The sequence below is a fragment of the Gymnoscopelus braueri genome, assembly GCF_963280865.1.
Source record: "Gymnoscopelus braueri genome assembly, chromosome: 9".
Lineage (NCBI taxonomy): Eukaryota > Metazoa > Chordata > Actinopteri > Myctophiformes > Myctophidae > Gymnoscopelus > Gymnoscopelus braueri.
The window spans coordinates 2,474,752-2,498,289 of record NC_137610.1 but is presented as its reverse complement, the minus strand read 5'-3'; the positions used below and the strand labels follow the sequence as shown (position 1 = coordinate 2,498,289).

The following is a 23,538-nucleotide window of genomic DNA, read 5'->3' as shown; positions in this document are numbered from 1 at the left end:
TATATCAATTTTAGGGGTTCTTGAAAAAGGTTGAAAACCACTGATGTAACAGCTGCAGCTAATCAAATTAATAATGGGTGTGTTAGATTTTAGGTGTGTACTGTCTCATACTCTGCCATTCTGTCACACAATAGCCGATCTACAAGCTCAAAACGCGCTTTTTGAGCTTGCTATTTTTGCTATTTTTGAATTGGAATCCTGATCATTTCTTTTGCTATTTTTTAATTGGAATCCTGAAAAGTAACATTTTGATTTAATTTCAAATGCATTTAGTTATACTTATGTCAATTTTATGAACTTAAATACAAATACATTGGACATAAAAAAGACATTAAGCTACTAATATAGACTGAAGTAATTAAAGCGGGTCATGTTTGCATGTTTGGAACTGCTGAAATCAATAATATATCAGTATTCCGATATTAACCTGCGGGCCACATGAAGTGAAGGTGGGGGCCGCATGTGGCCCCCGGGCCGCCAGTTGCCCATGTATGCTCTGGACACACCTATGACAAGCTATCGCAATCATTATTCATTTGTTTGGTGCAGCTGTGTTGCTTACTCGTCTGCCATATTTTTAATCTGCTGGAAACTGGAAAACGAACTACAAAATCAGCCTAGGGCGTTGCTCCCCTTTAATATTATTGCCTGTGTGTATTCAAATGTTCATTTGTGATCATATTTGAGTATCTGTGTGTTGCGTGGTACTCACCACTTGGGGGCAGGCTTTAGGCATTCCCAGCCTCTGTTGGAATGGAAGAAGACAGAAAAAGTGTCAACTCAGAGTTCATGGATGATTGTCAAGGTCATTCTGTTTATAAATGCTAGTAAGCTTGACTGTAGTACAAATAAAAGACACTAGAGGTCGCCAGGAGAGAGACATGTTGAATGATAATTTGATGACGTCCTGACCCTTGGGTGATAATGATAATAAAACATGCTATAATAATAATAATAATAATAATAATAATAATAATAATAATAATAATAATAATAATAATAATAATAATAATAATAATAATAATTGAATTGTAATATTATTTACTCCTTTCATCTCACTTTGTGTCAACTCCGTCCCCCTCTCCCCCTTCTCTCTCTCTCTCTCTCTCTCTCTCTCTCACCCCCATCTCTCTCTCTAACCCTCCCCTCTCCATCTGTCTGTCTCTCTTGCACTCCATCTCTCTCTCTCTCTCTCTCTCTCTCTCTCTCTCTCTCTCTCTCTCTCTCTCTCTCTCTCTCTCTCTCTCTCTCTCTCTCTCTCTCTCTCTCTCTCTCTCTCTCTCTCTCTCTCGCACACGCACACGCACACGCACACGGAGGGCAGGTTGGTTGACCATGGCTGTCCGGTTCCATTAGGACCGACACGGTGCGGACACAATAATCCCATCTCCCAGAGGTGACAGAGAGAGGAGGCAGCTATAATCCCATATCCCTGGGGGACACAGAGAGGAGGCATATCTCCACACACTGTAGAGAGGATTCATGACTCCCATGAAAAAAACATCAGCTGCCCGCACTGGCTGAGTGCTCTGTAGTGATAGAATGGATTTCCAGTGCTGTACTAACTAAGTACAGTACTTAGGTAAAATGTCTAGGTACTTTTACTTTACTGGAGTATTTCCAATTGTCTATACTTTTACTTCTACTCCACTACATCTCAGAGGCAAATATTGTACTTTTACTCCACTACAATTATTGGAAAACTGTAGTTACTTTTGCAGATATAAATATATTACATTATAAAACATACATTAACCACTTTAGCCCTATTTTATACCTAAGCTATGAAAATAGCCGATCTACAAGCTCACAATGTGTCGCATCGCGACGCGTTGTGAGCTTAGATCTGCTATTTTCAAAGATTTTAGTGCATTTACTTTTGGTACTTTAAGTACATTTTGACTTTTGTACTTTTACTCAAGTGAATTTAGAATTCCGGACTTTTACTTGCAACAGAGTACTTCTACATTGCAGTATTGATACTTTTACTTGAGTAAAACATTTGAGTACTTTTTCTACCACTGTGGATTTCTACTCCACACTGTCCATGCAGCAACCAGGTCTATGAAAACAAGCCAAAACGAAGCGACTAGGCTATGGCTATTTGAAAATAGCCGATCTACAAGCTCGTATCTACAGGCTTGTAGTTCGGCTATTTTCACAATATGTATCTGTGGAACCGACTACCGAGTCAAACTAAAAAGTCCAAGTGCTTGTCAGGGTGGGGGTCCAGTTTAAATATGATTATTTTGGGGGGGTCGTGGCCTGAAAATTACCCTTGGAGTAGTGTAATGAGATACTTTTGGCAGGGAGTAATAAGTAAAGTAATAATATCATTTTTGAAACGAGTAATGAGTAATATATTCCTTTTTTTTATTAACTAAAATGACACGTTCCCGGCTTGAAAGGTATAACAATGTATAGGTGTTCCAGGTCTAAACGGGATAGAGTATTGTTGCTGTCGGGTCCTACAAAGTAACGTTTTTTAGAAATACGAGGTTTCCACCTAACAACAATATTTAATTGGTTCATATCTGACCCCTGATTCCTATAATGACAATACAATAAACTACTGAATGTTATTCACAATGTGTTTACAGTCTGAATAGAAGAAGCTTCTGTGTTTCACATGTCGTCACCTTTCTAAAAGAATGGCCTGTTATTTTTGTACAGTTTTTCAGAAAACAGAAACAACTAAGTATATGCTAATATATTCATTCATTATTCATGTATGATATTTCTTAATCATTTCGCCCAAAAAGGTTTTGAAAAAAAGTTTTTAACAACATATGACTACAGGTCCTTGCACACTGGTGCGTCTTTTCGTTGCGTTTTTTTTACAACAATGAAAAAAATTGAAAAAACAATGAAAAAAAATAAAACGCAACGAAAAGACGCACCAGTGTGCAAGGACCTTAAATGTCAGTTATGTAACATATAAGAGGATTAAATTACTTTGGCCAATTTGTGTTTTGACTTAGGCAATTGTAAACCTGACACATAAGTCTGGAGTAAGTGACTTACTCCAGACTTGCCTAAGTCACATTGTCTTTGTGATCTAGGCCATAAAATTGCCTAGGTCACACTCTTATAGACGAATCCACAGAAGCGCTGCCTGTAGGCAGCCATAGCTGCGGTGTCGCGGTGTGGCTGTGTTGCGGTGCGGACACCGCAGCTATGGCTGCCTACAGGCAGCTTGTCTGTGGATTCATGTATAGGCCATTATACTACTGGGGTGTGAACAGCATGATCCTTTTCAATAAGGATATAGGCAATTTTGAAGAGCTGATTTAGGCAAAAATATTGTTTCCCTCAAAAAAAATACGTAGGCCATTTGTTACGGCCAGCCGTATCGTAGTCTGTGTTTATTTGCATATTTTGCATTTAGATTTATTTGTACTGCTTGTATTTTGTATTTGTTTTCTGTTCTTCTGCAAGGTGGAGAGGAGGAGAGTTGGTGTGGTGTGCTTGTGCTCATTGCCAAATGGACTGACACCTGTGGCTCTGCTAATGGCCTGGCCGCTGATTGGTTGTGGCCACTAGCCCTTCTCTCTAGCTGAATTCCAATACCCAAAATCTCGGCCACTCGCTCACTCCCACTCGGTCACTCCAATTTTTTTCCTTCTCCTGTGACGTTTATGGTCCTCCTCCACATGTGGCCACACAAACACTGCTTGAAACCCGAAACCATTGTGGTTTATTTATTTACTAGAGCTCATATCATATCTTGTATTATTATATATCACATTTCACTGCAAAAACCCAATGATCCTTCTTGAATGTTGATTCTGTAAATGATATTTACTGTGATCTTACAGTTTGTCACTATGGATCAACATCTGAATTATAAACTGCAACAATATCTGCTCTCTCTCTCTCTCTCTCTCTCTCTCTCTCTCTCTCCATTGTAAATATGTAATGTATACTCTCGAGAAAGAGACAGAATGTATCTATATGACAACACTCTTATAGCTAGAGGACAGACAGCTAGATGGATAAACGGATGTACAGTACTACAGACACAGAGTACAGACAGACAGACAGACAGATAGAGCTATTAACCTTTGCTTTCGGCCATCAGTCCATGCTGTCTGTCTCCCAGATGGACAGTGGTGGAAAGTACTGTTTTACTTAAGTAAAAGTATCAATAATGCAATGTAGAAATACTCAGTTACAGGTAAAAGCCGGAATTAAAAATGTACTTGAGTTAAAGTACAAAAGTATTGGTATCACATACTTAAAGTACAAAAGTAGAAAGTACTCATTATGCAAAATGTCCCATTTCACAAGTTTGTAGATCGTCTATTTTCAAATGGCCGAAATGTATATAGGGCTGAAGTGGATAATGTACTGTATGTTTTGTAATAATAATCAAAAACAAAAAAGAAGCAGTTTTCAAATAATTGTAGTCGAGTAAAAGTACAATATTTGCCTCTGAGATGTAGTGGAGTAGATGTGAAAGTATTGAAAATTGGAAATACTCCAGTAAAGTACAAATACCTCAAATGTGTACTTAAGTACAGTACTTAACACACTGGGTGCCAAAACCGGGAACCTCCGTTGTTTAATTTGTAGCACTTAGGTGCCAAAACCGGGATTCTCCATTAAATCAATCTTTTAGTTTTTTTCCCACAAGGGGTGGGCTAGCACAGCTCTGGATCTGAGAAGGAAGGGACAGATGGATCACCGTGCCAAAAAACCTGGCTCCCGTCCGCTCCCATTCTATCTCCTTGATAAAAACCTCTGCATCTCCTTAACTTTTTACAGATGGGAAAACGAGTCATTTTCGATGCGCGATCACTCCGCAATGGCGACTCGCGTGAGAGATGTTATTGTTCCAGGCTTTAGTCAGGACCATCCATCGTCGTGCACGCATCCATTGTTTACATGCGGGTGCTCGCCGTGGAGTCTGCAGCTCTAAACAGCGCAGCGTTACAAACGGTGAGATCTCTGGCACTCAACGACACTTTTTTAATACAACTCTGGCACCGTTAAGTAAATGTACTTAGCTTAGCTACTTAAAGGAGTAGTTCACCCAAAAAATTACTTATTTTCTATCAATTGCACACCCCATGGAGACTTGAATTCATGGATTTATTATTTTGTTTTGTTGCATTCCTGAGCCGATAATTTGATTACCGGCAGTGGTTCCGGTTCCTACCGGAGACATAAGCATCTTTTCGCCGGTAATCAAATATGATAGATAATGGATGGACAGACAGACAGACAGACAGACAGACAGACAGACAGACAGACAGACAGACAGACAGACAGACAGTTAGTTCGAGGCATATACCGACCTTTGCTCTCGGCCAGCAGTTCCTCGTTCATCAGTCCGTCCTGTCTGTTCCCCAGGACGAAGGCCAGGAAGGAGAGGATGAGAGCGTCCAGGATGCCCATGATGGCCAGGATGTAGGCCCAGCGCACGGAGCACGCTCCCAGGCTGTACTTGTCCGTCGCCTCCCCGCACATCCTGCGCACCGTGTCGCTGTCCCAGCCGTCTGGATAGATCATACACCCCAACACCAGACAAATCCCTGGAAAATATAAAAAAATATTTGTGTTTAAATACCAGTGGTGGAAAGTAACTAAGTACTTTTACTGAAGTGCTGTACTTAACTCTTTGACTGCCAGAGTATTTTCATAATGTACTCACCCAGCGCCAGCGATTTTCGTGTTTTATAACCTTTTCAACCGGTCACAGAATTGCCAAATCCATTTTAATCGTTTGTCTGGCCGTGTTTATAAACACACACCACAGATCGACCAGCACTCAAACAGTTACATTTTCTCTCGCTCTCTTCGTTCTCTCGCTCCCCCCTCCCAAACAGGGTGCAAACGTCATATCCGTTTTCTGTAGTCGTATTTCCGCCCTCCTTCCACAGGGCATCTTAGTTTAGCTTAGCTTATGATCGGGTTTCAGATCACTGAAACGACGATCACTGTTCGTCGTCCAGAGAAAATAAAATGTAACCGGGGCTCTCCGTTCGTTTTTTATACCGTGTGAAAAAAATTGTTTTGCCCTATTTTGGCCTAAAAATCACATTTTTCAAGATAAAACCGAGACCGGAAACGGAACCGAATTAATTCTGCATCCGGGTGAGTGGGGAGTGAAAAAAAAGCGAATCTGATGGCGGAAGTTACATAGAACAGCGCGATCGCTGATTAAACAATGAAAAAGCTATCAACGCGTCTAAAGCGTCGACGGTGTGGATGGATTAAGTAGCAATTGACTCGAAAACGCGTCGATGCCGTTAAATCGGTTAAGTACAATTTTGAGGTATTTGTACTTTACTTGAGTATTTCCAATCTCCAATACTTTTACTTCTACTCCACTACATCTACGAGACAAATATTGTACTTTTACTCCTCTCCACAAAACTTTACTTACTAGTTACTTTGTAGATTTTGATTATTATTACAAAACATACATTAACCACTTCAGCCCTATACATTTCGGCCATTTGAAAATAGCAGATCTACAAGCTCACAATGCGTCGCATCGGCTATTTTCCAAAGATTTTTTAATACATTTGAGAACTTGAAATGGGACATTCTGCACAGTGAGTACTTTCACTTTTGGTACTTTAAGTGCATTTTGATACCAATACTTTTGCACTTTGCAGTATTGATACTTTTACTTAAGTAAAACATGTGAGTACTTTTTCCACCACTGTTAAATACTATCCTATCCGTCTGGGTGGATCATACACCCCAACACCAGACATATCCCTGCAAAATATAAAAAAATATTCATGTTTAAATACTATCCTATCCGTCTGGGTATAGATCATACACCCCGACACCAGTCATATCCCTGCAAAATATTAAAAAAAATCATGTTTAAATACTATCCTATCCGTCTGGGTATAGAGATCATACTCCCCAACACCATTCATACCCCTGGAAAATATAAAACATACATACAAAATATTATGTTTATACACTGTCCCATTTGTCTGGATAGATCATACACCTCAACACCAGACATCAACTTCAACTTCAAACTACTTTATTTTCCATTCGGAACTTTGTTTGTGCAGTGGTTAAAACACACAGTCACAAAACATAGATACCCAGGTCACTAACTACATTTAAAACTACTACTACTTAAAAGTATGATATATTAAAATACATTATGGAGCAATTCTATATGTATATAAATAATATAAGTGACTCCAAATCACTCCGAATCTTAAAACACAGACCATGATATGAAACTAAAAATAAGTGGGATTACCATTTCAGCCACAGCGCTCTCTTTTACACCCCGAGGATAGAATCTGTCTGTGTTTCTGTGAAGTGTGTGTGTGTGAAGTGTGTGTGTGTGTGTGTGTGTGTGTGTGTGTGTGTGTGTGTGTGTGTGTGTGTGTGTGTGTGTGTGTGTGTGTGTGTGTGTGTGTGTGTGTGTGTGTGTGTGTGTGTGTGTGTGAGTGTGCGAGTAGCGGGACGCTCTGCAGTGCAAAATGAGCTGACTACACCATTACCCAGAGTGCATTGCACATTAATAATACAACACACTCCTCGCTTCGTTATCGCCCCCAAACTTTTGCTGACAACCCCCCCCCCCACACACTCCACTCCTGCTGGACTACATCTCTGTGTTTGTATATGTGTGTGTGTGTGTGTGTGTGTGTGTGTGTGTGTGTGTGTGTGTGTGTGTGTGTGTGTGTGTGTGTGTGTGTGTGTGTGTGTGTGTGTGTGTGTTTGTGCGCATGCAGTGCATGTTACAGCGGCACAACCACACACACGCACGCATAAACGCACACACACATCATTTGTCTACTTGTCAGATATAAATAAAACTCCTCTGTACTGTCAACCGCCCCCTCACCCCTCTGCACCTCTTTGTCCTCCTTTCTTAACTCCTCTCCTGGCTGCCCTCACACACTCACACACACACACACACACACACACACACACACACACACACACACACACGGCCGCGTGCACACACACACACACACACACACACACACACACACACACACACACACACACACACACATACACACACACACAGGTATGTAGCATTTTGGGATGGTTCTTTTCCGTTAGGAATCAATAATGCTGTTCTGCTGTTGCCATCTTTTTTTAACCCTCCACCTAACCCCTAAATCAGGGGTGTAAAATGTGTGTTTTGGGGGCCAAATGCAGCCCCCAAAGAGGTCCAATGTGGCCCCCAACTTGGTTTTTAGAAGTAAAAACATACTACCTTTTGTGACTCCACTGCAGTGACAGCTGTGTAGGTGAACGCGTGGCGAGCGAGCGTGCATGCGTGTCCACAACTGGTCGCGGCCCTCATCATGGCACCTTTCACCCAATGGGGCCATCACTACAAAATAAGTTTGACACCCCTGCCCTAAATCTAACCCCTAACTCCTACATTTGACGCCCCCTACCTCCCTCCCTACCTTCAAAACCGCCCTGAAAACTCACCTGTTCAGAACGGCTTTTCTGAGTTGACTTCAATTTCAACTCTTTTTAAAAAATGTTTTATTTCTTTTAATACTTATCTTATTTGCGTATCTGAGTATCTAAGTCTTTTTGTCTCTCTGGCCCCCACACACACATGTAAAGCCACTTAGAAAAACGCTATATAAATTCCAGGTATTATTATTGTCTCCGCCAGGCCGAAAGGCATGGCGAGAGAGTATGTTTTACCCCCTGTCCGTCCGTCCGTGTGTCCGTCCGTGTGTCCGTCCGTGTGTCCGTGTGTCCTGTCCGTGTGCGACCAGCTAATCTCCGGCACCGTTGGCCCGGTCGCTGCGAAACTGTGCACACACACTCCCTGGATGCCAATTCAGAACCTCTGCCTGAAATTTTTCACATGGGCCTGTTATCGCACCACCAGGAGACCGATTTGTGCAAACCCATTTTTTTATATTACTCCTACAGATTTTATCCAAACATGCAAATCGGTACACACGCACATTCCCACTAGGCCGAGGAAGAAAAGCCACCCTTTTCACATTGGCCTGTTATAGCGCCACCAGCACCACACTCTTGAAATTGATATTGAAGTTTTGTGTCAACATTAACAAATTATTCTGTGGTACACACACCATTTGATATAAAAAATAAGGAAAGGAAGGATAAGGAAAACTGCATGATATCGTGTGCTTATAATTTCTACACCATACTGCCCCTAAATATTCAATCCAAATTATCTTGTTTTTTTTTTTTTTTTCGTTTTTCATCTGAAACATTTTGTAAAAACGAAATATGGCATCTTGATACCATCCCGGACCCAGTGGTGGAAAAAGTACTCAAACTCTTTACTTAAGTAAAAGTACCAATACTGCAATATAGAAATACTCTGTTACAAGTAAAAGTCCAGAATTAAAAATGTACTTGAGTAAAAGTACAAAAGTATTGGCATCAAAATGTACTTAAAGGACCAAAAGTAAAAGTACGAAATGTTTGGCTATTTTCAAATAGCCTATAAAATAGGGCTGAAGTGGTTAATGTATGTTTTATAATATCATAATTTATATCTGAAAAGTAACCAGTAACTCAAGTTTTCAAATAATTGTAGTGGAGTAAAAGTACAATATTTGCCTCTGAGATGTAGTAGAAGTAAAAGTATTGGAAATTGGAAATACTCAAGCAAAGTACAAATACCTAAAAATTACTTAAGTAAATGTACTTAGTTACGTTCCACCACTGCCCGGACCTAAATTGTTGGTTAGATCTGCTCTCACCCACTCTCCCCCAAGTAGGGCAGGTATTCACACCTCAGACCGCCTAGAGATGCGTCGTTGTTATAGTTAATGGGATCACGTCACTGTCAGCTCGAAACCTGGCAAAGTTCATCCCCTTGTGCGAATAGCGAACTCTCCCTCTAAATAAAAATGAAAACTGTGTTTAAAATAACTCCAAACCGAGCCTAATATATATTTTTGTAATTTGTCTATAGTGTCAAGCTTGGCCTAACTTGAACCTGAGAACATATTTTCTCGTCCTGGTGGGTCTTGTTGAAATGCCATATCCATGTCAAGCCTAGGCACACGTTTCACCCAGAAGTCAGGGCCTGTTTCAGTGTGCCTGCTCTATCCTGTCTGATAACATTTTCTCTACAGGAGAAAATGTCTCATTCTGTCTGCTGGGTTGATATCTATCGGCCGCTGGAATTTATAATATTGTGAGTCAGAGCGGATTGTTTTAAGAACTTTCCAGCACCGGGTCACTTCAACGCAACTCCTCCTTCAGGTCGGAGCCAGGGGCCAAAGTGTTGACCTAGAGACACTTGGACGCTGTGTCATCTTCATCATCTAACATGTCATATTTATGTTATCAAACTGATACGGGTCATATTAAAACCCCAGTCCTTTCTGTCTCGCGTTAGAGAGAGGGACCCCGCTGCTGCCTTGTGATACTGTAACCTTCATCTCTCTACGTACGAATAATACAATTTCATCAACATACCCAATGGCTGCCTGTGTGAATTTTCTTGTTGCCTTTCTGAAAGTAATCTGTACTTTATAGGGGTGATAAGAAAATTGCCATCAGAACCCATCTAACCTCTAAATGTCTAATCAGATTACCCCTCGCTGTTTCGGTTATATTTTGTCTGAGCGATTGTGTCTGTGTGCTGCTGCAAACGTCCCAGCCCTCCGTCCGTGGCTCAAAGCGAAGCCTATAGCCCGCGCGCAAGGTCATACTTTCAACACTTGGAACTATTGTCATTATTTTGAGTTTGTGTCAGTCAAAAATACAAACATTGCTGTCCACTTTGTGTGGGCAACAAATCGCTTTCAACCGTGATTTAGACTATTCAACTGACATCTACAGGCACATCTCTCTCTCTCTCTCTCTCTCTCTCTCTCTCTATCTCTCTCTCTCTCTCTCAAAGTGTAAATGTAACCATTTGCTAAACCCCGTTTGTGTGTTGTCGAACAAATTATTATCCAAGTAATAGTCTGTGACCTATACGGAAGCACTTCTTAGACCTATGTAGCCTAATTCCAGCTCCTCACAGCTACGGCGCTGTTTAATACGTTTTTGTCATGAGATTTTACACATCGGCTCTCTTAGTTACCATTCCCGATGGAGTGCACTTTCCCTCGTTATACCTATTTGGTCTTCAATGAGATATGCATCTGTCTGGGCACATGAAGACAGAAGAAGGCTGCAGACAGCAGGAATAAATGTAACTTTAAAAAAGTTGGAAACATTGTTTACTCTGTCGCTACTAGTGAAGAATTTTTTTCCAAAGTAAAAGCTGAACTGCAGGTATTTAAGGACGTGGGTTGCCACTGGCCAGGTTTCTGGGAATATTTTCCTCCCGAACACACGTTCCAGTTCCTGCCTCGAAGCTAAATGAAGGGTAGACCTACCTGTGAGGTGTGAGTGGGATTGAAATGTTGTGTAAGCAAAGCTAATCGATATTTAGAACGTGTGGAGCCCAATGTGGCCAATGAAATCGCAGGAAGAAAAGGTCAATTTAATTTCACGTCCGCTTGTGTGGTAGGTCGACTTAATGCCGTCACGAGTGTTATCCCCTAAATCTAACCCCTAAATCCAACCCCTAAATCTAACCCAAAAAAGAAGTCGGTTGTGACTAGTTGGAAAATCCAAGTTGGCATCAACTTCACATGTTAATCGTTCCAAGAAGTTGAAAAAAGTATAACCCTAACCCTAAATCTAACTCCTAAATCTAACCCGTAACCTCTAACCCCTAAATGGCTCATCTAACTCTGACTCCAAAGTTAATCTTGTCCTCATTGTAACTTCTAGAAACAACACTGAGAAACACACTGAACTAGAAGGCTGTTCCATCTCCATGTTTGGACCTCAAAAGTATAGTAATACCTCTCACACACACACACACACACACTCACACACACACACACACACACACACACACACACACACACACACACACACACACACACACACACACACACACACACACACACACTCTGCAGCTTGTTACAGTAACACTGCGGTCTTCAGTAGCACTGAAACACATCAGAATACAGAGTGGTACACTGCATTCTCTCTCTCACACACAAACACACGCGCAAACGCACACACACGCACGAGAAACTAAACTCTTGCTGTTATTGTCTACTTATGGCCAAAGTCTGTCAAATCTGTCCGATACCAACTGGACTGGTCAGAAGCCAAAGCCAAAGTCTTTACAGGAAGTAGGGGTGAGTATTCAAATGAGTGGAATTTCAAAAGATTTGAAGTTTACCGTTTTATCTTTTACCGTTTTATCTTTTACCATAAGATTCAGAAGAAATCAAGCCTTCTGTTGATATTGTAGCCTTCTATATGTAGATATCCCCTGCACAGCAGCACCTCAGACAGGGGCGACACCGAGTAGTCATAGAGACACAGGGGAGACACCGAGTAGCTGTAGATATAGTTAGTTAGATGCATTTGTGTCCATAGCCATCCTCAAAGGATGTACACCATTGTATAACAAATTTCATCAATTTACAATCACGCCATTGTATAACAAATTGATGTGTCCATAACACGTGTCCATAGCCATCCTCAAAGGATGTACACCATTGTAAGTATAGCAAGGTACCATGTGTCCAATTTTAGGATATACACCCATGTATAACAAATTGAATTCTACCCTAGGGGTTGTGAATCTCACATACATTTTCAAATTGCTATAATAGCAATCCTATACGCACCTATCTTCACCGTCGTACACTAAGTGTACTCCAGGGTCATTGTTCGTAGTACGTCTGAGAACTCCTCCATTCTTCTTTTTAGGTGCAAAACATATATCACTATTATACATTACATCATTAACATTAGCATGTAGATCGGTATCAACATTCATAGACGCCATATTGTCATACAAAATGAGAGAGTAAGAGCAGATACTAGGAGCATACCCAAGCCTACACCTATATATACCATATAGATAATAGAACACACCCATAATAGAACACACCCCAAACACCTATCCTAGTAGATTCAAGATAATAGAACACACAAGATTCAAAGATTTGAAGTGTTTTGATATTTTTTTATTTGTGTCTTTAAAAAAAAGATGTTACAAATGTTCCATGAATATATTTACATACATACTGAATGACTAGTACACTAACAGTATTGTCCATCGAGAATACAATCAGTAGATTCGCTTTATTGCTCCAGATTATACAATCCCCCGGATTGTGCATTTAGAAATCTGTTGCTCCAGCCAGATTCCCCCATTGAGAACTCAGATTTGAGAACTCAGATTGAGAACTCAGATTTATACGTCTTGGTTTCTTCGTAGAGACACATGGCGCTATACGATTAACACCGTTAAGACGATCCTCCAGTAGAATCATCTTTCGATTGTCTTTTACTTTGACGAAAAAAATATTGATTAGATTCATCATATCTTGCACCAGCAGCAAATCTTCTGCATGAAAGGATGTTTCAAAGGATGTTTCACATGATATTGATACTATCATCGGCCATGAATATGTCCTTGAACAGTCAATAAGATTGAGAAAGTCAATGCCTGTTGGTTTGATGTTTGATGTAGTCAGCAGATAATCGATGAAGTCCATAATGACAGTCTTGAATCTTTCAAATTCAGATGCATAAACACGCACATGATACGATCCTTCTTCAAACAATGTTTCATCTTCTTCCAATATATACAGGTCAACAAATGGAAAACGGATGGGTGGTGAAAAATGGCATCGTAATTTCCGATCATTAGAGAGTTGCCATATCATTTCATCCTCGTCCTGGTAAATCACATGGGTAGACTCCATCTTCTTTTTCTTAGTCTGCTGGGATAGTCAGCTCTTATAAAGATTTGTAGGACCACACCCCATACTGACGTAGGAGGGAGTTGACTCCATAATTGGCTATAACTTAAATTCAAGAAGACCATTGTTAAGTCTTTGTATCAGCTCTGTCATTTTTTGGTAACACCCCTGTACATGAACCCCTGGTGAACGGCCACATAAGTAACACCATTCATGGTTAGCCAGTGTAACATATATCCTGTTTGTTAATTTAACTTCAGATACTTTCCATGCATCCGGGGCAGTGATTGCTTTTGGATGTGCAATAAACCCCCTGCGAAACCTTTCCTGTCCAATTTCAATTTCAAGCCGATCTGATGTATAGTTAGCTTTGAGATATGGACATTCTCCTCTGGTGAAGTAAGCATGTTGATTTAAAAGCGTATCACCAGGCAGAAACTTTGAAAGGCCCAGTTTGCAAGTTGGACACCTGTGATTATCATCAACCCCAGTGTGTTCCATGTTAGAAGGGTCACCTAACCATGCAAAAGGTGACGATTTAAAGCCAGAATCAGATTTCAGATTGTTTGATTTGATACAGGGCTCATTGCATTGTAAAGGTAGCCCGCACAATGCAGCTTCACGGGCGTAATATGAATGGTCATCGGCTGGAATATATTTGCCTCCGTGTGTATCATTCATCCATTTAACCCGCCCTTCCATAAGTCTATCAAAATAGGGATCTAGTCCAGTGGCTACGTATCGGCCATTTTTAAAGATTATTCTGTCAAAAATTGTGGGCTCGCCATCATCCTCGGGTTTGAAGGGTGGAGTTGGCATAGCAAAAGGATTGGCTGTTTGGATGGAAAATGGATTGGTTGTTTGTTTAACAGAATCCTGTTCTAATAGTTCTCGTATGTTATCCATTTGAAAAAGGTAAAAGTTGTCTGATTTTTCAAAAAAAAAAAGTAATGAGTCTCTTATATCATGTAAGCTTGTAAGCTTCTTTGTCTGATGGGTTAGTCTGCTCTTATAAAGACCGCGTTATATACTCTTCTAGCTCCACCTCCCACCCCCCGCCGTGACGTAGGTTAGTTAGCTGGGGCTTTTACAGTTATTTGGATTGTTTTGATATTTTTTATTTTATTTGTGTCTTTTTAAAAAAGATGTTACACATTGGGGCTTTAACACATGTTACAAATAACCAACATAATAATATATACATTCTATTTACACACATACTGAATGTTACAAATGTTCCATGAATATATTTACATACATACTGAATGACTAGTACACTAACAGTATTGTCCATCAAGAATACAATCAATAGATTCAGATCATCGAGAATAGCGTTGCTCCAGCAGGTGTAGAGCTATCTGCAGCGCTTGGTCTACTCAGGCGCACACGTCCGGGGTCTCTTTGGAGGATGAGACACGGTGATGTCATTTTCCAATGATGATTGAATTGAATTGAATTGAATTGATTGGAAAATGACCAGATGACCTTCGGTGAACTGCTTCTCCAACAAAATCATTTTCTGGACTCTCTCTTTTTGACTTTCGAAGTAAACCTCTAGGTCTTTCAATAACTGCCGGATAATCCATATGTCCTCCAGATGGAAGGCCAGATGGACTGGATAAGACCGCTCTAGCTCCATGGCGGTTTTGGGGAGCCGGACTGAATCACCATCCTTCCTAAATCTTACCAGAAGCCACTGAAGAGACCTGGAACAGTCGACGACGAAGGCAGGGTCGCCCCTTGAATGGGATGGTGCCTCGGGATCCACTTCCACAATACAGCTAGCCTTGAATTCACGGTTCTGGCTCCCCGCTTGCATGTAATCACAGAACTCTAGGATCGGCTTCTTCAGCTCTTCAAATTCTGTAGCATACACACGCAAATCCCGATAGAGTTGGTCATCATCAAACACACTCTCTCCAGCTTCGAGTGTCTGCAAAGTAATCCATGGCGATCGATGGTAGAAGGGCATGTAATAACATATCATTTTTCGGGAGTGGTTCAGCTGCCAAATGTTCTTATCAACCCCACGGTGGATCAAACCGGTAGATGCCATTTTTCCCGTATTCAATTAATGTATTTTTAAATTAATTAAGCCTTGTACTGTTTCAGTCCTTTGGGGACTTTCAGTAGTCGACTGTATGTGTCTTCCCTATTTAAAAGAAAAAAGATGCCTGATAAGGGGGGAGGACCTTTCTTTCAAATGGTCCATAACTCCCCACATCCCCTGAATTAAACTCTTTAGATTCTTCAACGGCGAAAACAACACCTACGCCTCAAAAGGATCATCACTACCAGCAACAACCTGGTGCTGTTCTACGCTGCTATATTGCAAGGATTAATATTTATCGAATCCCACAATGTGCAGCTTCAACGGAGAGCGTGTGCAAACGGAGATTTACCGCAAGACGCGGCGACGTTACTTTTTAAAGTTTTCGGCGCGAGTAAATCGGTACAAACACGGAGAAGGACACCAAACCAGCTGGACGGCCTTACAGTAAGAAAGATTATTTGGTTGAGTCTAATGTTGTCGGGAAATGTACATTCTAATCCCGGCCCACCGACCGTGAAGAGCACCACGGAGACTCCCTATGATCACCACTACAATGTAAGCAACATCACAGCTGATTTCAAACGCGACGGAAGCGCCCGACAAGGTCCGGACCACAACATGCAGACAAATAACTTTGTTTGGCAACGGCCCACCTCACCTGATAAGAAAGAACCCCAGCAAAGAGCTGGAGAAACAAGGATGGATTATTTGTCCCGGTTAACGTCTGTGCTGGCTCCAAATCCTGCATTCTCAAGCAGACCACCGCCTGAAGGAATGTGGGTGACGAGACAAGGGCTTCCCCAACAGCAGCGTCATCAAGAGGATTTCCTCCTGCGACACACGGGCCCAAGACAACCACAGGGTTTCTCTCAGAGGGAAACACAGGAAAACAGTGTTTTTCCCCCTGTTTCTGCCATCTCCTGGCACCACCGCTTAACGTCGACGCGGGACAACAGCTTCACCCCTCCCCCACCCCCACCCCCCCTCCTCCTCCACCACCACCACCACCAGTGGATACCAGGACAACCGCATAGTATCCCACCAAGAGGAATGCTGGGAAACGGAGTTCCTTTCCCTGTTTTCCAAGCGGTCACTGGTCATCTACATGGTTTTCCATTGTGGGATCGGCGTGGAAACTTCTGCCTCACCCCTCCCCCACCCCCCTCCCCCACTGCCCTGCTGCAATCACAAAGCCCCCACCCCCCTCCCCCGATCATACCCCCCCTCCCCCCCTCCCCCCACCCCATCCCCCACAGCAGGACAGAGGAAGGTCTGGCAGTCCCCCCTGCAGAGACCACGAAACCAGCTGATCAGGTTTTAACCCAAACCCCCCTACCCCCCCGCCCATCAGCGACCCCCCCCACCGACCTCCCAGAGCCTGTAAGGGACAATGGTTACTACTCAACTGAAGACATGGATGGCCTTTTTTCTACTAGAGGTACTCACATTGTTCACTTGAATGTTAACAGTCTTAAAAACCCTGAAAAAATGTCTGAACTGAGATCCATGTTTGGAAGTGGCAAGGTAGACATTATTTCATTCTCAGAAACTAAGTTGGATAATTCCATCAAAGACTTTGAGATTGAAATAAAGGGCTACAATGTCATCAGAAAAGACAGAAATCTCTCTGGGGGTGGGGTTTGCATCTATGTGAGATCAGACATTATTTACGATGTGATCCCAGATATGGATAACAACCCCACTGAATCGGTCTGGGTCAAAATTTTATACCCACATGCAAAACCACTGATAATTGGCGCCATCTACAGACCCCCAGATCAAAATGCTTTTTATGACTTGATTGAGGATCATGTGGCGGGTTTAGGAAACTCTGAGACGGTTTTAATTGGTGACTTTAACACCTGTGTTCTGAAGAAAGACTCAGCTACCTTTAAGTCCCTCAGAAAGTTCTGTGACCTGCACAGCTTTACCCAGCTGATAAAGCATTTTACAAGGGTAGGCATTGCTTCTCAATCAATCATAGACCTAGTGTTGACAACGGACCAATCCAGAATTTCCAAGAGTGGAGTGATTGAGTGTAGCTTAAGTGATCACAATATCATTTTCTGCACACGGAAGATTCACGGACCTGGAGCTTATTGTCACAGGACAATCAGCTGCAGGTCTATGAAACACTACTCAAGTGATCTTCTAACAACAGCTCTTGGAAAAATGGACTGGTCCCATGTCCTAAATTGCACCTCTGTGGAGGAGTCCTGGTCCTGTTTCAAAAAAGCTTTTTTGTGTGTACTTGATAACATCGCACCCACAAAGGTGGTGAGGGTCAAAGCTAGCACAGAACCTTGGATGAAGGGTGACATTTTGAATGCCATCAAACTCAGGAACAAAAGCTACTCCGAGCTCAGGAAAAACAAAAGTGAGCAGCTACTTGAAAAGTGCAGAAATCTACGAAATGTAGTTACTAAATTGATCAGAAATGCCAAAAAGAATTTCTTAAATGAGAACATAGAGGCAAACAAAAGCCACCCACAAAAACTGTGGGAGGCACTAAAACAATTAGGCTGCAACGGAAAGATTCAGACTAAATCTACAAACATTTGCATTATTTCAAGTGGCTCGCTCACTACCGACAAGCAATTGGTAGCGGACTGTTTTAACAGTTTCTTCACCACAGTTGCAACCCAGTTGGTAAGCAAACTCCCTCAGCATTCAGGTCTGTATGGCCCCGACCACATTCAAGCTCACTATGAGAAACTAGGGGCTAAAAAAGATTCCTTCTTTTTCAAACCTGTATTGACTGTTGATGTGCAAAACAAACTCCTCGCCCTACAGCCAAACAAGGCCACCGGCCTTGACAACATCCCCACCAGATTCCTCAGAGACGCAGCGGTCTCCATTGCTCCCATAGTAGCCCACATTACAAACTTATCCATCAGTCAGTGTCACGTCCCACAAGAATTCAAGTTGGCAAGAGTAATCCCTCTATTTAAAAAAGGAAGCAAACTAGATCCTGGCAACTATAGGCCTGTTTCCATCCTTTGTTCCATCTCAAAGGTTATAGAGCGATCAATCCAAGAACAAATCAACAGCTACCTCAGCGAGCGTAAACTGTTGTTTGAATTCCAATCAGGCTTCAGAACATCCCACTCCACTGACACATGCCTACTATATTTGACCGACTACATCAAACGTGAGGTAGACTCGGGCAAATACTGTGGCATGGTCATGCTGGACCTCCAAAAGGCGTTTGACACTGTAAACCACGCAATTCTACTTGATAAGCTGAGGGCGATTGGTTTTGATTGCACATCACTAAATTGGATGAGATCTTACTTGGAGGGTAGAGAACAAGTGGTTGACATCAACGGAACCATGTCCTCATCCCTCCCGGTGAGCTGCGGGGTTCCTCAAGGCAGCATTCTAGGGCCGTTACTGTTCCTTCTATACATTAACGACATGAATGCTGCCTGTAACTGCAAACTGTTCCTGTTCGCTGATGACTCGGCACTCCTGATCTCGGGTGAGGACAAGTTGCAAGTTGAGGAAGCTCTCAGCTCTGAACTCTCAAAAATCCGTACCTGGCTTACCGATAACAAACTGTCTCTACACCTTGGGAAAACTGAATCCATCCTATTTGGGACCAAACATTCCCTCAGTAAAATGAAGGTAAATGACTTCAAGGTCAAAGTCGATGACACAATCATCACTAGCAAAGAAGAGATTACCTATTTGGGATGTATTCTGGACAAATACCTGTCAGGTGAAAGCATGGCAACAAAGGTGGTCAAAGGAGTAAACCAGAGAACCAGATTTATGGGCAGAGTTTCCTCTTTTGTCAACCCTCAGGCCCTCAGGACCCTCTCAGGGGCCCTGATTCAGCCCCTTTTTGACTATGCTAGCTCCTCTTGGTACTCCAACACCTCAGTGTCACTGCAGACTAAGCTTCAAACCTCCCAAAACAAACTGATCCGACTACTTCTCGGACTGGGGCCCATGACCCACCTCTCTCCCATTCACTTTGCCAGCCTAGGCTGGCTCAGGGTGGAAGACAGGGTTAAACAACTAAAAATGGGTCTGGTCTTCAAAATTGTAAATGCAGATTTGCCCGATATGCCCCCTATACCCGCATATCTGTATAAATACCTCGAAAAAGTTAGTGACACCCACAGCCACGAAACTAGAGGGAGCGTAAACAACAATCTGGTACCACCCACCCATAAAACAAACATGGGCAAATTCTCCTTCTATAGCACAGCCACCAAGGAATGGAATAGTCTAACCCCATCCCTCAAAAAATGCAGTTCGCTGGGCTCATTCAAAACTGCCCTAAAAACCCATCTTTCTGGAGGCCGAAAGAGGAGCTAGTACCAGTTTCCCTGTAGACAGACGACCCCCCCCCCCCCTCCTCTTTTTGTATTTCCTCATGCTTTTTTTGTATATAATTTTTTATTTTTCCATGCTTCCCCCCCCCCTTTCTTTTTGTACATATATTTTTAAATGCTTTTTTTGTACATAGTGGTACTTTTTCTGTATTATCTGTATTTTCATGTTGATTTTTGAACTGTTTGGTTGCTACTATATATGTCTATGAAATTAACTCAAGGACCCCAACGGAAACAAGTCCGCAAGGACTTTTTTGGCCGGACCTTTTAGACAAAAGCATTATAAATGTAACTGTGTTGTTTTACATTCTTTTGCCTAATAAAAATTTCAATCAATCAATCAATCAATCAATCAATCAATCAATCAATCAATCAATTCAATCAAAAGATTCTGTATATATATATTCTATATATTCTATAATCTTATTATCTTCTTAGTAGATACTACTTACAATATATACACGGATATAAAACACTATAGACAAATAGTTTTCTGTTTTAGAATAAGGTATATCTTTTATTAACAATTTTCATCTTCTTAGTTCAATATCAATATTGAACTAAAAAACAGTAGCCTGGTAAACCCTCCCTCCGGAAATCTCAATTCCATTTCATTTCAGGAGTGAGTCTGGCCTGATCGCCCATTGTGGGGATTTGGACGTGTGCGGAAGTAGTACTGTTGATTGACAACTCCTTCAGCCAATCAGCGTACCAAAACAAGTGACGTCATCTCAACGCGCGTTAGTCCACTAGCTAGTAGTAGTAGGCTCACTGGCTCAGGCAGAGAGAAGCAACGTTAGCAACTGCAAGCATAGTATTAACCTACCGTATCCATTTATTATTAGTTATGGCTGAATCAGATGTGCACGATTTTTGCCGGCTCTGCAAAGAGAATTGTCGTAAAGGCGGTCGTTTAACGAACACCAAGAAGATTTTCGAACGTGAAGGACCTGACAACAAAAGCTTATTTCAGCGTCTGGCCTCAGTTGGTTTAAAGTTGCAGTCACAGGAGGTCAAATCCTTTCGTATTTGCACGAAGTGCTCCAGACTGGTTAAAACAGTAGAGGAGTCGATATTAACACTCAACAAGTGGAAACTTTCTGAAGAGACTGGTTCCGAACCGGCCGATGCGAGCCAACCCCCAACAACACCTAAAACTACACCACCTCAAACGGAGAAACGGACCAGAGAATCGCCTTCTAAAACACCACGGGCAGCCAAAAGACAAAGGCACCATCCCCCAACACCGAATCGCAAAACAACGCCACTAAAAACCCCTGGGACAAGACAAAGTGTGTTAGAGGTAAGAAGTTCACAACGATGTACTAATGTAATGCTATTTATTACCGTTTTCGTCAGTATCAGAGGTAATTCTGCAGTGGTGGCAAAAGTACCCAAAGGTTTTTAAGTAAAAGTATCAATATTGCAATGTAGAAATACTCTGTTACAAGTAAAAGTCCGGAATTCAAAATTTACTTGACTAAAAGTACAAACGTCTTGGCATCAAAATACACTTAAACTAAGTACAAAAGTAAAAGTACTCATTATGCAGAATGTCCCATTTCTAGTTTCCCAAACGTAGAAACCCCTTTTGAAAATAACAGATGTACAAGCTCAGGTTGCATTGCATCTGAGCTTGTAGATTTGCTATTTTCAAATAGCCAGAATATATTTAGGGCTGAAATGGTTAATGTATGTTTTGATCATAAACAAAATCTACAAAGTAACTAATTTTGTTAATTTTTCAAATTATTGCAGTGGATTAAAAATCCAACATTTGTCTCTGAGATGTAGTGGAGTAAAAGTATAGAAAAATGGAAATACCCCAGCAAAGTAAAAATTCCTCTACTTAAGTACAGTACTTGAGTACATGTACTTACATGTACTTTCCACCACTGAACAGCACCAACATTCTTTCAGTCAAGCAAGTTAACAATGAGAGAGAAGGTTTTCACTTAGATCAAGCATTTTGCTGCTATTTTCCCGTTTAAATTTACAACTGACTAAGTTTTACCTGACCATTCCACGTTCTCTTTGGTCTGCAATGCTCTGCATACCATTTTTTGTTGAAAATATGGAGTAAGAAAATTTTGTTTTGTTTAATTGTCTTTTTATGATAAAAGATTGGAAATGTATAGCTCAAAAGCCTATTATCATTACCTGTTTATTGATAACAGAAGCTGTAACCAATATAAACCTAATATTATTCAGTCAACAATACTGTAAATAGTAATGCACTCTCTGTTTAATCTTTCAGGTAATGATTCAATACCCTTCAGCTAAACCAGCCACACTGAAATGCCCTACATCTGCAGCAGGGATTGTGGAAAATATTGCAAAGGAGAAATGGTCAACTGCTGCTAACCTCATCATGAAACATGACATGCTGTTGAACAAAATCAAAGAATCTGTGCTTGGTCCCCTAGACGAAGAATGCAAGAGACTTTGCCATCCTAAAGGAGATTTCATGCTCTTTCGTTGTTCTCCCAAAGACTTGAAGTCCTTCTCATTTGCCAAGATGGAGTCAGATCTCCAGCGTCGGGCTCCATTTCTGTTCTCACTGTTGTCCACCATCACACACCAGTCTCCACTTAAAACCTGTGCTGCTGCATCTGTACTCTTGAGAGGAAGAAATGAGAAACTCCCATCTGCTTTTGCATATTACATAAACAGTGTTCTACAGTATGGTGGTGCAAAAAAGGCTGTGTTTCAAAGACTCTGCAAGTTAGGGATTTCAACCAACCATGACACAGCAGTCAGGAAACAACGTGCACTGGCAGACACGTGTGGTGATGCACTTCAGCAGCTCAAAGCTGCAAACGAATTGTTCCTCAACCCCCAGCAAGACTCAGATGGGGACATAAGGAGATGTATGGAAATGCTTGACTTGTCTGGTAAGAGGAACAGGATTTTTACACTCTGACATTTATTTTGTGCCTTTTTTTTATTCTTCGTTTACAGAGCCGTAAATGTAATAGTTTTTAATGATTTCCTAATATATTTTTTTATTGTTTTTCTAATAGAAGGAGCAACACCGAGCACTTCAGCCGCAAAAGAGTTAAGTGTCACAGAGGACATCCAGGACATGGAGGAGGAACCAACCACTTCACAGCAGGGCAGTGAAGCCGCAAAAGATTCAAGTGTCACAGAGGACATCCAGGACATGGATGTCCTAACAAGCACTTCACCGCAGACCAGTGAATTACTGGATTACGGTTTATTGATGCCAGCTGAAGATGCCCATGTCTTGCCATCATCAAAAGCTGCGTCACCACCAGTAAGCCTAGAGTCAACCAAGCCACCACCGAGCTACTCAGTAATACTGGACAATCTGGACTTCTACATGCCCACACACCACCAGTCAATAGATCAAACCAACAAATCCATACACTGGACTCACCAT

The 23,538-nt window shown here is 41.6% G+C and overlaps 1 protein-coding gene across 1 annotated transcript in view; it reads right to left on the bottom strand.

The window, feature by feature from the left end:
• Positions 1-4,643: 4,643 nt before the first annotated feature.
• The window catches only part of LOC308091642 (LHFPL tetraspan subfamily member 3 protein-like), a gene marked incomplete at both ends in the record, with an annotated part of 65,607 nt that continues 46,712 nt past the window's right edge, over positions 4,644-23,538 (bottom strand). The window contains 2 exons of the mRNA XM_080437304.1: positions 4,644-4,660; positions 5,301-5,537. Coding sequence (XP_080293430.1) covers positions 4,644-4,660; positions 5,301-5,537 — 254 coding nt within the window. The remainder of the gene's footprint in view (positions 4,661-5,300; positions 5,538-23,538) is intronic.